Source organism: Impatiens glandulifera, chromosome 4, assembly GCF_907164915.1.
Source record: "Impatiens glandulifera chromosome 4, dImpGla2.1, whole genome shotgun sequence".
Taxonomy (NCBI): Eukaryota; Viridiplantae; Streptophyta; class Magnoliopsida; order Ericales; family Balsaminaceae; genus Impatiens; species Impatiens glandulifera.
In genome coordinates, this window is record NC_061865.1 from 3964160 (window position 1) to 3978689 (window position 14530).

Below are 14530 nucleotides of genomic sequence, written 5' to 3' on the forward strand. Positions count from 1 at the left end.
AAAACTGAGCATGAGTGTTGTCGATTGAATTTCCGAATCTCAAACATCTCGGAAAACTTACCTTTCACAGCACGTAAGCTCCACTTGCATGTCTCATCCATACATTTCACATACCAAAGATGTTTTCGAGACTTTTTCACTTTGAATTCAAAATGATAAGCCATCGCATATTTATATAGCGTCAGTTGAAGTTCTTTTTTAGTATCAAATAACGTACCGACTTTCAATACGGTTTCACTAGTTAACGCCAATGCAAATGAAGGGTCTGTCGGTGATACGTCTGTCGGGTCTGTCGATGGTGTACCCATTGATGGTCTTGCACTAGATGGTGTACCCATTGACGCTCTTGCACTAGATGGTGTACCCATTGACGCTCTTGCACTAGATGGTGTACCCATTGGTGTAGGTATTGACCGGTGCGGCGTGCGTGCAATTGCTGATGCAGGACTAGTAGTAGCTTGGAAGTCACTTACCCGTTCATAATTAAAGTCAATAACCCGTTCATGATTAATCAGTTCATGATGAGCCCGTTCATCTTCTTCTCCTCCTCCTTCATTTTCACTTTCAAATAAAATCTGTTGAGAAACAACTCCAGAAACAACGACGGGTATAGTTTTTTGAGTAATGATTGGTAGTGTACTATCTTGACTTGGGTACTTCTCTACTAATGAGACACAAAGTGGTGACGAAGATGACGAACTTCGACCCGATATCAACCGTGATAAATACATGCCCACATCTTTATCTCCCTCAATAACAACAGGGGGAAGTTTTGCAGAAGGATCATAAATGACTTTAATCACTAAATCATATGCAGACTTTTGAACGTTAATCGTCTCATAGATTATATCAACTAATTCAGCAAATGTAGTACATTGGGGTATATCCATAGTTTTGCATGATTGTGTAGAGAAAAACCTGGTACCATTGGCTGCAATTTGCCACTCTCCATTGTACACAACAAATACATCAGCAAATACTTCAGCTGCAATTGAAAAAAATGATAGTATCAATCGAGAGACACTGTAACAATGAAATGCAAGTAATAGCTATAAATGGTCTGGGGTGCGTTATGCAGATGCGTGACGCAACTGCGTTACGCAACTGGATGACGCACCCGGATTCCGCCGCAACGGTGGCATTCACCTACTCATTCCTAATCACTAAACCCTAACAAACAAAGCTTGGAAAGAGAGAAATAAAGGAAGGAGGAAGAATACCAGTAGCAGAAAGAGACATTGTGAAGGAGGAGAAAGGGATTTCGCCGTCTTCGTCGGTCGGTGGTTGTCCTTTTTAGAGAGAAGGAGGAGAAAGAGAAGTGAAGAAAGAGAAGAAGAAAGAAAGAAATGAAAAACTGGAATTTTTTTAATTATATAGTAAGGGCATTGTGGACTTTTCACAATGCCCTCGGGTGCGTCACGCAACTGGAGAGTGTGTGACGCAATAGGGGTATTTTCGGCAGAAAAAATTTTGGGGGTCACCAGCGCTATAAAAAACATGGGCCCGCACCAAACATAATTTGACCCCTCTTTAGGGTCATTTCCTCATATTTCCCTAAAATAAAGCGATAAATTATAAAATTGGGTTCTTGTTAGAAATCAAATGAGATTTTGAAACTTTTTCTTTTAAATATTACCATTTTTGTCTTCTTATTTTTAAAATTTTACAAAATGAAATTTTGTATTAACCGATTAAACATCGTTAACATATTATATAATAATATTTATAAATAAATAAATAAATAATTATTTCACTAATTTAAATACTTAATTTCAACGAATTTAGGGTTTTCAATATTGATTCAAAAATTTGACAGTAAAAATTTTAATTGTTAAAATTCGGTAATTAAATTAGTGAAAAATATCTTTTATTTAATTTTTATAAATATCACGTAATTAATAAATTAATTACATTTATAACTGTTTCACAAAACATTCTAATATTAAAGAGATAGGAATGGTAAGATTTAAAAGAAAATTTTCAATATTTCAATTAGCTCCATTAAGCCCAATTCAAAAAATTAGACAAAAAATAAAGGTTAAATTATAGGAGTGGAATAACAAACATTAATTTTGTTTAAAATGAAAAGAGACTTTTATTTATCCATAAGTTTTTATTACAAATGTTATTGATAGAGACGTATTAAATGGTGTTTTGTTTTGGGGTTTTATGAATTTTTTAATATTATAGGTTATTTGAACTTTTTATGATAAATTAATAAACTTTAGAGGCTCTTTATTAGAGATTAATTGAAAATTGAGATATTTTATTTTAAAACTTATAATTTATGATTATTATTTTTAAAATTATACAAAATAAGTTTTGTCTTAACTGATTCCAACAACGTTAATTTATTATCTACGTGATTTCAATATGGAATTTATACGAATGAATTGTTTTGACTACTGAATTTTAGAGAATCGATAGTCAAAACTCAATTCACTTAAATTCGGTAGTTAAATTATTAACATGAATATTTTATTTATTTTTTATATATACCACGTAGATAATAAATTAAACGCGTTTAAAATCGTTATACTCAATTTTTTATAACACTAACAATAAAAATCATACAGGGTAAGTTTTGAAAAAAAAATGTCTGAAATTAACATGGACAAATAAGAAGCCCCAAATTTCACAATTTGATTGATCAACTAAATATATTTTATATATAAATTTTAAATTGAATAAAAATATTTTAAAATAATAACTTAAATTATTTGGTAATAAAATAATAATGATGTACCCGAGAAAGTACAAGATTTCAGACCAATTTCCTACTATAATGAGATTTATAAAATAATTTCAAAAATCAATTCTAAACGGTTTAAAAATGTCATAGGAAAAATTATAAATCTTAACCGATCAACATTCATCTTCGGTAGGACAATCTCTCATAATATTCTTCACATGCAGAGCCTTTTAAAAGGCTACAGGAATAAGAAATATCCTCGAGAGTAACTTTCAAAATAAATACCAAGAAAGCTTTCGACTTTGTTAGATGGGAAGTCATTCGAGACTTTCTGGTTGTTTCTGCTTTTCCTATGATTTTTATTGATTGGATTATACAGTGTGTTTCATCATCCTACTTTGTTGTTAGCGTAAATGGAGTCCATATAGGCTATTTCAAGCGTGAAAACGGGGTAAGACAAAGGGACCCCCTCTCTTCTTATATTTTCGTAGCTATCATGGCGATCTTTGAGAGCATCTTCGCGATGTTCCGAAAGAATCGTCCATACATCTTTCACTCATTCTGTGAGGTAGAGGAGGTAACTCATTTATGCTTTACTGACGATTTATTCATTCTAGCGCACGTAGACATTGAATCCATTAAAACTATTAGGGCTACACTAACGTTCTTTTCTGAGGTTACATGTTTAACTATTAATGAAAACAAAAGTGTGGCATTTTATGGAGGCGTGAATGACGAAATAAAGCAGGACATCTTCAACATAATGGGCATCAAGGAAGGCAGTTTTCCCGTAAGGTATTTAGGAATTTCGTTAACCGCGAAGCAGATCGAGATCTCACACTGCAAGCCGCTAATTGAAAAGGTAAAAAATATGATATCTGGTTGGGCATCGAAAAAACTTTCTTATGCAGGGAGGATCGAACTTATCAAAACCGTGGTCATGGGCATAGTTGGCTACTAGGCGCAGCAAATGATCATTCCGAAGAAGGTAATGAAGGAGTTCGATACACTGATGAGAAACTTTATCTAGGGCACTAGCCGAAGAGGAGGAAAAAAAGTCAAATGGACCGCTCTACAAACCGAAGGACGAGGGAGGCATCGGCTTGAAGAACTGTATCGAGTGGAACAAGGCTCTCACCTTCAAGCATCTGTGAGCTTTGGAGCGCAATCAGGAGTCACTATGGATCAAATGGATGCATACGAGGTTTATGAAATACGAAACGAGCATCTGGACCTGCAAAATTCATGAAGGTATGAGATGGTCTCTAAAAAAGATTCTTAAACTAAGAAGCAATATTGCATATCTTTATGACATCTGGCTATGGGACGGGAAATGCACTATATTCTGGCACGACCCCTACTTCGAAAACCAGTCTATCATCCACAGGGAGGAGTTTCAAAATATCTGCATTAGAAAGGACTGCATAGAAGCGAAAATCAGAGACATTAAAGACGGGAATTGGGACTCACTCCTGAGAAAAAATCCAGATGGACAGAGGATACTTGATCATATAAGTAACATACAACTACACGACAGACCGGATATTCATGAATGGAAAGCTGAGGACAATGGGAAGCTGGTATCGAAGAAAATATGGTAAGTAACCTGGGAAAAAGCGTAGAAAGTAGAATAGGCTCCTCTTGTATGGTCAACAAAGATTATCTCTAGACACCATTTTATCCTATGGTTCGCCTTCTGGGAAAGACTCAGCACTTGTGATCGTATCAGCAAGTATATGAGCATCCCGGACACGAGGTGTCTTCTATGTAGAGGAAATGAAGAAACCATAGATCACTTATTCGGGAGTTGCTGTATTTCTTCAGAGCTTTGGGACAGATTCTATAAAACCTGGAGCTGATCAGTTTCCTGTGCGAATGGAATGAAATCAAAGATGCAGCACTACCTAAAGCCAAGGGAAATAGATTTGCAACAAGCGTGTTCAAGTGCGGTTTTGGAGCAGTAGTGTATAACATTTAGCAAAACGGAATGCAAGGGTATATGGCAGAACCCACAAGAGCGTTGAAGAGTTATGAAAAGATTTTGTATCGGATTGCAGCGCCCTCGCGGGAACGTGAATAAGAATTTCAAGCACGGAGCGAAATTGGAATATCTATAGAAACTGGAATTTACCGTTTTGTAAACTCACTGAATTGAAAACATTGTAATCAGATAATTCATTTACGTTTTTAGCTTTTTAGCTTTTATTCAGAATGTTATGATTTCAAAATCATTCTAGGCCTGTCTAGAATGATCTCTTAAACTCGTAGTTTTTTTTCATTTTTGAGAATTTGTAATGAAATTACGTTAAGTCGTTTTTCTAAAAAAAAAAATAATAATAATAATAATAATAATGATAATGATAATGATGTGAGTGAAAAAGTAAATAAAATTAAAATTAACTTTTAGCAAGTTCGATATTTGAGTATTTTGATTTTTTATTCAAAACTCACCATCACATCTATTTCTTTTTAATAATCTAATTATCTAATTTTTTACCTTTTTTTAATTCTTTTTATAAGATTTAAATAATAGTAACTTAACAAATTAAAAAGCTGAATAACTTACTCTTTCATTATATCATATTTTTCTAAATAACTAAATAAAAATTTTAAATAACTCATCATCAAACAAGCTCTTGATAATAACTATAATATGAAACAAAATCTTATAAAAAGATCGTTTCTACCTAAAAAAAACACTATAAGAAAAGAAGTCTTGTTTGGAATTAATAGAAAATTATAAGAAAAATCTCCCTCTCAATTGTTTTTTTATTACTAACAAAAGCCAATATTTCCTTCACAGTTAATCTTCTAAGATTGATCAAGTCAATTAAAAAGAATAAAACATGATATACAAAATTGTGCGCTGTGTTGGGCTAGAGAAGAAAAATTAATTGGGCTGGTTGTGCTAAAAAAAAAGATGTATAAGAAAGAGATTAATTAACCTTTGGGCCGCTTGGAAATAATTTGGTTTTTTAAAAAAAAAAAAAATACTTGTTTTGAAGAGATATTATTTATTTGTTGATAAAGGAATCAAAAAAAAATTAATATTTAATTTTAGAAAGCAAAAAATATGAATCATTAATATTTAATATTTTGTTTGATGATTTAATTAATAAAATAATATAATCCCAAATTAACAAATCTAACCATTGATGAAGATAGTAATGTCAAATATATATAAAAAAATAAAAAAAATATCATTCTAAGTTTCTTAACTCTTAATGTTAATATTTTATAATATTATTTAAAATAAAGTAAAAATAATTTAATACTTTAATTAATGATCTAATTAATAAAGTAATAATTAATGAGATGATAATTTATTTGAAAATAATCTAAAAAATAATTCACATAAAAAAACCCACATTTTATAATTAAAATTTATTTATAGTCACTAGTCACCCAATGTTATGTTCTTTCACTTTCTCAATTGGATCATTTGTATATGTCTAATATCTTTTCACTCAAATAATTTAATTTAAAAAAATTATAATACATGAAGCAATATTATTTACAAATAACATCTCAACTTAAACGATTTTAATGAAAGTCGAATTTTGAATAAAAGATTCAAAAGTAGATTATACAAATATTACACTAAGAAGTTGTTGCAAACTAGATTACAAAGACAAATGTATGCTTCAAGATCTAACAAATTAAAAATAATGGGCATGCAATTATTGAAATTTATATGTCAATATGGAAACATAACACTACTACTAATCCTTTCTCAATAAATCCAACCCCAGCTATGGGGGCTTCCAAGGAACTAGGATACAAGAAACGCACCATTAAATGGCGAGAAAACGCATAGTAACAGCTAAACAATACAGAATACAATACTCAAATCCGATGAAAGTTGTCTACAACATATAGTTCAGAGTCTCATCTGTTTCAAAGATTCTATTGTCTTGCTTTCAGCATCTCCTTCTTCCTCCCAACTCACCGGTTTGTTCAGAAAAGGAGAAACACCAACAGGAATAGTTCTTGTACAGACGGGTGGTGCAATCCTCACAGAGGATACAGGAGGAGCAGAATAAACTGGTATTGCAGATCTAATTGTCACAGGAGGAGCAGAATAAACTGGTATTGCAGATCTAATTGTGACAGCAGGAGCGATTCTAACGTTGGGTGCCCTAAAATGGTGTAATGGAACGTAAGGAGCTGCACGAACTGCTGATGGGAACTTTTGCGAAAAGGGGACTTCATTTGGTGTGGGAGATGATACTGGTCTATTACGAGGAACTGGCTTTTGACATATTAATGGGAGGATTTTGGATGTGGTTGAAATTGGACTTGATGGTCTTGGTGGGTTATGGATTTGAAATATCTTTTCAAATGGAATAGGGCTTTTGTTTGGGTAGTTACTCAAACCTATCTTGTTTTTAAGACGGTACCTCACTAAGGCTCGTGATATTTTGACCTGTTCAAGCTCATCGGTTGAATTGTCTGGTTCAGTTGATGAATTTGTATCTTCTTGTTCCACTGGTCAAAATAAAACAAAATTTTAGATTATTCATAATAAACCAAGGCTTGAAAATTGGTTGATGATTTTGAACTATGAGATAGTAAGTTATTTAAGACTAAACTCAAATAACCCAGATGGAACAAGGCACTATCCCCATCATCAATCACATACATAATCAATCAAAATAGACTTAGTTAGATCTGCAAAAAACATACTGGTTATCCAAATAACCGAGGATCGAAAGCATTTTAAAGATAGAACAAGACCCTGAGTTGTTTGAATTGAATCTCAAATATCAACTATCCCCATCATGAATCACATAATCAACCAAAATACACTCTATAAAGATGATGCAAAAAGAAGGCGACTTACATTGTTTAAGAGAAGTCCAAGCAGATAAGGCAGCACTTTTCTCAGCTTGTTTCTTGTTCTTAGCCATCTCTCCAGTAAATGCAATTCCAGCTAGTTCTACAACACCAATAAATTGAGGTAGATGTCCAAAACCATATCTGAAAGTTTTGTATTGAGGTAATGGAGACCCAACTCTTTGTGCAATCTCTTGTAGCAGGTTTTTATAAACACCCGTTTCATCCTAACATATAAAGATATGAAATTGCAAGTGACAATTCAAGATCTAAACAGCTTCCATGAAATCATTTTCAAACACAAATTGTTAAATCAGAACTACTTACGAGGATCCTTGCGGCGAGGGAATGAGATGGACCGCGAGATGAGAGTGAATTGAGAGCAACTTCGGCAGCAGCGTGCTCAGCTTGACGGAGTGTTGAACAAAAATTAGGGCTTTCGAAAGTTTCGCCATTGAAATTGACAATGGTTTTGAACCGAGGAGCGTGGTCAGGTCCTTCTCTGATGCAGGTATAGGATGGAAGATTAAAGCAGCTCCTTTGTGCCAGCTCTTGTAGCTGGTTCTTGTACATCTCTGTTATAACGTTCAGATACACCAAAAAAGGGTATTCAAATTGGAGATTTCTTAGATGGAAGTCGTCCAATTGAGGCCGCCGATCGAGAGGATGAGTATATTAAGCTTGAATCATCAGAAGGGCATGGAGATTAGGGTTTTGGGATAGAAGAGAGAGAGAGAGAGAGAGAGTTTAATGCATCACATGGAGAGAGTAAAGAGATATGCGGGAAGTGGGGGACGGGAAAAGACAAATCATTATAAATTCAAAGTTTTCTTTTTTTAATTTTTTTTACTTTAATTTTTAGATTTAAATTTAATAAATACTTACCATAAATACATGCTGAATTGTCAAATTAGGTTTTTTTTACTTACATAAATACATGCTGAATTGTCAAATTAGGTTTTTTTTACTTGACACCAATTGAAAATTTGGATATTGTTTTTCAAATCTTCAGTTCTTTATTTATTTTCTTAATATCAATTTATTAATAAAAAAAAATTAATATCACTAATTTAATTATTATTTTTTTGATAAATTAAAAATTTTGTTAATCGAATTCGAATTTAGATAATTATAGTCAAAATCCTAAATAGTTAAATTTGTGATATTAATATTTTATTATTTATAAATATCACGATTAATGGAATTTGAAATGCATACTAGATTTGAAAAAAGAAATATGAAATCGCAATTGGTACATTATAGAGCTCTAATTTCACAAGTCATTTTTATCCGAACTTTGAAATGTATTATGGTTCTAATTATCATAATGTTAGTCATTTAAGTGTTTTTTCACAATCGAATTAGTGTTTTGTCTTCCTAATTTAATATAATAGTTTTTCTTTTCTGAATTAGTTTATCATATTTGTATAAATAGTTATATATTTTTTAAAACATTCGAACATATGAATAGTTTTGAATGCGCATATTTCAAAAAAAAAAAATCCAAATATAAATATGTCAAAATTAGTAAATCGTACACAAAATTATGAATTTATAAAAAAAAAATTAATAAAAAATATATATCTTTATTCAAAAAATTTCAATTTTTTGTTTTAAATTATATATATATTTTTTTTGTTATCCAAACTAACTACAAATTAGAATGTGTAAATCTCAATAATAATACTCAGTTTTTTAAAATTACAACCAAAACGATTTTAAATATCACTTTATTTTAAAACATGACAAATTAATTAATAATTTAAACAAGAATTCAAATAATTTATATTTTCATTAAAATTTTCAATAAAAATTTCAAATAACCAAAACAACAATCAAATTAGGTCTTTGCTTCTTTATTTTTTTATTCTTTTTCCTTTTTCTGAGAAAAGGCTTTTGCTTTTCATGCAAATGTGAGTGGGAACATTTTAAACTTTGATTGTAACATGTAGGCTATCATTTTGTCAAAGAACGCGTTCTAATGGTTGGGGCATTATGAAAATAAAATAATATTTTTGTATTATAATTTTTAAATTTTATATTGATTTATAAATATTGAGAGTGATGGAAGATGTTGATTATTTTAATAATTTTTAGTTTGATCCGCAGATTTTATTCAAAGGATGGATTGGATCATTTTTAAATATTAAACTATATACATCAAATAGTTCCTATTATATTATTTATATGAACTAGCCAATCAAAAAAAATTAACTATAAAATGTAACAATTTTACACAAATTTTCTTATTAAACAAATACCAAATTAAATATCAAACTAGTATTTTGATAAATAAAAAATATATATTTTATATCATAACTTCAACTAAGGTTTTTCATGTGAATTTTTCTACTCTAGGCTTTTAATCTCCACAACAATTATTTGTTATTACATATTTTTGACATTTGAGAGACATAGACGTGTTATTCATTCTTGTGTTTTAAAATGAGTTGGTCAACAAAATTATAACTAAAATAAGGTCACAAATTCGACGTGGTATGTCATAATTTCAAATTTTATTTTATTTTTTTTAGAAAATGGTCATGTGCAGGAAAGAGGAATATTAAAAAAATCGAGAAAATGACTATGTTCGGGAGTTTTTTTTGTCAACCATGACGTTACCCAATAAATTATCGAGCTCATAAATTCTTAAATAGAACGAATAACATCTCAACCTACTCAACATGCTTTCCATAACAGATATTATAATGCGTCATTATAATAACATTATAAATGATACGTATCGAATGATTACGATCATTAAAAACTCGACAATTTATCTCCAATTAATAGTCCACTAAAACATAATCGGGATGGTAACTCAAATATTTATTCATATCATATTAGCTTATTCAATCAACATTTCACATCAATTATCAAAGACTCGGACATCAATAAGTGAATCTCAATCATACTTCACAAAAAAACTTGAGATATTAGTCATCCTTGAAAATACAAAATACACCTTCTTATTACACATACGACTTACCATAGTCGATTTCACCTTCTTATTACACATACGACTTACCATAATACAATTTTTTTCATAATGTCACCGAAATCTAACGAGAAACCTCAATAGAATTAAGAGGTTCTCAATCACACAAATGCCAATTATATATATAGTTTATAATCCATTAATCAATCTTTTAAATATTAGTCTTATTAAAATAATATATGTCACAACCAAAAGTTCTTAAACGAAAGTTCTTAAACGTTCCAAATAATATTTCTTTTAATCATTAATGAAATTTAATCGGAATAACTAATGTATCGACTTCGAGACAAACATATATATTGTTTTTATTGTTTATAATTCTCTATATATATGTTCCAACGAGTTTTCTTCTCAAATAGATATGTATAGCCTAGTTCAACAAATCGATGTGAAGTGATGACATTGTTCGTTTCAAGACATCACTCAATGATTGAGTGGCGTATTTTACCTAAAAAATAATTCACTGTTACGGGATCATTTATGCAAAACGATCCTATTTAAAAATAAATAAATTATTTGACTGTTTTGCCCTCCTATAAAGGGAACATAGGGAATCCCGTAACAAGATCATTCCTTAAATTATCCGATTCCAATTTATTCATGAACTTGGTTAGTTGAAGTACTGTTACTCAACATCAAGCTCCCCCAAAAACAATAAATATCTCAAATGCATCCACAATAAGTGTCTAATGGGCCATTTTCCATCCATCTGCATTGTTGATGAAATTTAATATTGTTGATGAAATTTAATATGTGATATGTAATCCAACTCTACTCAATTATTCTTTTGTTTTTATGATTTCTTTTATACTTCAAGTTTTATAAATAATTATCCTCTTAATGAATATTTGAGCCATAAAACAAATCCAACAATGATATTTATACAAAAATGCTAAAATTATCTACTGATTTACCACACACTATTTCTCCATTTACCAAAATAAACAATATATTTTATTTTTACCAACAACAAAAGGGTTTGTTCCAATAAATAATTCAATCATAATTAAACATTATATTACTCACTATCTCATATATTATATCACTTCATTTATTAATCATAAAATAAAATATTTTATTATTTTAAATTATTAATTTTTATTATGTCATGATATTAATATCTTTATATTTTTTATACACACTCAAATTTATTATTTTTTAAATATTCTTAATAAATTAATCGTCATCCATATCTTAACTTGAAAAAGTGTTGTATCCAAAAAAAAATAATTTATCCAAAAAAATAAATATAAAAAATACATCCCTCAAATGTTGATCCGATCGCCATAGCATCTATATATATCAAAATCCTTTAAATTACTCTCTTTATAATTTTACTGCAACATTACATTAACTTAATTATATTAATAAAATCAATCATATAAATTCCACAAGAAACCTCAATAAAATTAAGAGGTTCTCAATCAGACAACTATATATTTTTTATAATCCATTAATCAATCTTTTAAATATTAGTCTTCATTCAAACAAAATATATATATATATATATATATATGATCCAACGAGTTTTCTTCTCGAATAGATATGTATAGCCTAGTTCAACAAATCGAGGTGAAGAATGACATTGTTATTTTCAAGACATCACTATGATTGAGTGTCGTATTTAACTAAAAAATGATTCACTGTTATGGGATTCCTTCTTTTCCCTTCATATGGAAAGACAAAACGGTTATATTTAAAATTAAATAAATTATTTTGACCATTTTACCCTCCTATAAAGGGAACATAGGGAATCCATAACAAGATCATTCCTTGTCTTACCTGATTTAAACTATTCCAATTTATTCATGAACTTGGTTAGTTGAAGTCCTGTAACTCAACATCAAACTCCTCGGAAAATAATATATATCTCAAAAGCATCCACAATAAGTGTTTAAGAGGTTAGTTTGATGCTACCCGTATATGCATTGTCTGTATCCACTAAGATAACGCCATATGTATAAAGAGAAAAAAAATCAACAAATGAATGGTGTACTGCTTCATTTTTATGTATAATTGTCAAATAATGAGTGGAATACATACATGCAAACCTGAACAAGTAGCATCGAATTAACCGTCTAAGGACTATGTTTTTCATCTATCCGCATTGTTTTGATGAAATTTAATATGTGAACCATAATCCAACTCTACTCAATTACTCTTTTGTTTTTATGATTTATTTTATACTTAAAGTTTTATAAATAATTATCCTCTCAATGAATATTTTAGCCATAAAACAAATCCAACATTGATATTTATACAAAATTTTTCTAAAACTATCTTCTAATTTACTATATACTGTACCAAAATAACATACTGTACCAAAATAAGAGTTTGTTTGATAGAGTTATATAAATAATTCAATCATAATTAAATATTATATCACTCCCTATTTCATTTATTATATCACTCTCTATCTCATCTATTATATCACTTAATTTATTAATCATAATAATAAAATATTTTTTTTATTTTAAATTATTATTTTTTATTATATCAATACATATTAATACCTTCATATTTTTTTTTATAAACACCAAAATAATAATTATTTTTAAAATAATATTAATAAATGTATCGTCATCCATTATAACTGAAAAAGTGATGTATCCAAAAATAATTAACCCAAAAAAATAAATATAAAAAATACATCCCTCTAATGTTGATCCGATAGCCGTAGCATCTATCAAAATCCTTTGAATTACTCTCTTTATAATTTTACTCCAACATTAACATTAACTTAATTATATTAATAAACTCAACTTTGAATTTGCAAAAAAAAAAAAAAAAAAATCCAATAATATAAATATATATATAGCAATCCTTTTCTTTGGTTAACTTTATTAACAAGTGAGTAAAACAAGGCCTGTAAAACACCAACCTTGGGCCTTACTCAGTATCGGCCCATTAATCTCTTTATTTTTATTTAAAATATTATTATTTTATAAATTGGCAATCCGCGTCACGAAGCGCTCCTTATGCAAAACTATCAATGAAAATATCAAGACACGTCAGCGATCCGGGTGAGAGTTCATTGACCAATAAGATTTCCCTAATTGTCTTCTATATAATTCAATCTCGATCATTTCTCAAATCACACATTATTCCATTCTCTTTCTCTCTCTCAATAACTTCTTTCTTACCCTATCCCAATCTCATCATCAATGGCGCCCAAGGCAGAGAAGAAGCCAGCGGAGAAGAAGCCGGTAGAAGAGAAGAAGTCCGCCGTCACCGAGAAGTCTCCGGCGGAGAAGAAGCCAAAGGCCGGCAAGAAGCTACCAAAGGACGTCGGCGCTGCGGCTGCCGGAGACAAGAAGAAGAAGAGAAACAAGAAGAGCATTGAAACTTACAAGATCTACATCTTCAAGGTTTTGAAGCAGGTTCATCCTGACGTCGGGATCTCGAGCAAGGCGATGGGAATCATGAACAGTTTCATCAATGACATCTTCGAGAAGCTTGCTCAGGAAAGTTCTAAACTCGCTCGTTATAATAAGAAACCTACGATTACTTCTCGCGAGATTCAAACTGCTGTTAGGCTTGTTCTTCCTGGTGAATTAGCTAAGCATGCTGTTTCTGAAGGTACTAAGGCTGTTACTAAGTTCACTAGCTCTTAGATTGAAATCGAATTTATTGTTGTTGGTTCTGATCTAGGGTTAGGGTTTCTGATTTGGTATTCTGGTTATTTCCTATGAATTTGTATATTTAAGTATTTGCTAATCTTGAAACTCAATTGAATTGACTGATTATGAAATCTTCTTCTTACGAATCATTGAATCGACTCTTGCCTTGTTCTACCGATGCTTGTAATTGTAGATTATTTATGAGATTTGATTTGATCATAGATTCTATGATTTTAAGAAAATATGCATTTTTTTAAATACTTAATCTAAGATAAACGATATCCACTAGATATAAATTATTTAAAATATTAACATTTGTGACTCGTATATTTTGTTATTATTGTGGACATAAACATTAATATTTAATATATAAGATTTTAAGCA

The 14530-nt window shown here is 30.2% G+C and overlaps 2 protein-coding genes across 2 annotated transcripts; one reads left to right on the plus strand and one right to left on the minus strand.

Moving 5' to 3' along the window:
- Positions 1 to 6344: 6344 nt before the first annotated feature.
- Positions 6345 to 8310, minus strand: LOC124937041 (double-stranded RNA-binding protein 2-like). Its single transcript, XM_047477556.1, has 3 exons — positions 7856 to 8310; positions 7536 to 7755; positions 6345 to 7180 (listed from the first exon to the last, which is right to left on the minus strand). Exons 1-3 carry the CDS (start codon positions 8099 to 8101, stop codon positions 6573 to 6575), a joined length of 1074 nt encoding a protein of 357 aa, XP_047333512.1. The 5' UTR covers positions 8102 to 8310; the 3' UTR covers positions 6345 to 6572.
- A 5306-nt stretch (positions 8311 to 13616) lies between these two features.
- On the plus strand, positions 13617 to 14295 carry LOC124936591 (probable histone H2B.1). The gene has a single exon (XM_047477103.1). The coding sequence runs from the start codon at positions 13691 to 13693 to the stop codon at positions 14138 to 14140; it is 450 nt and encodes a 149-aa protein (XP_047333059.1). The 5' UTR covers positions 13617 to 13690; the 3' UTR covers positions 14141 to 14295.
- Positions 14296 to 14530: the final 235 nt, after the last annotated feature.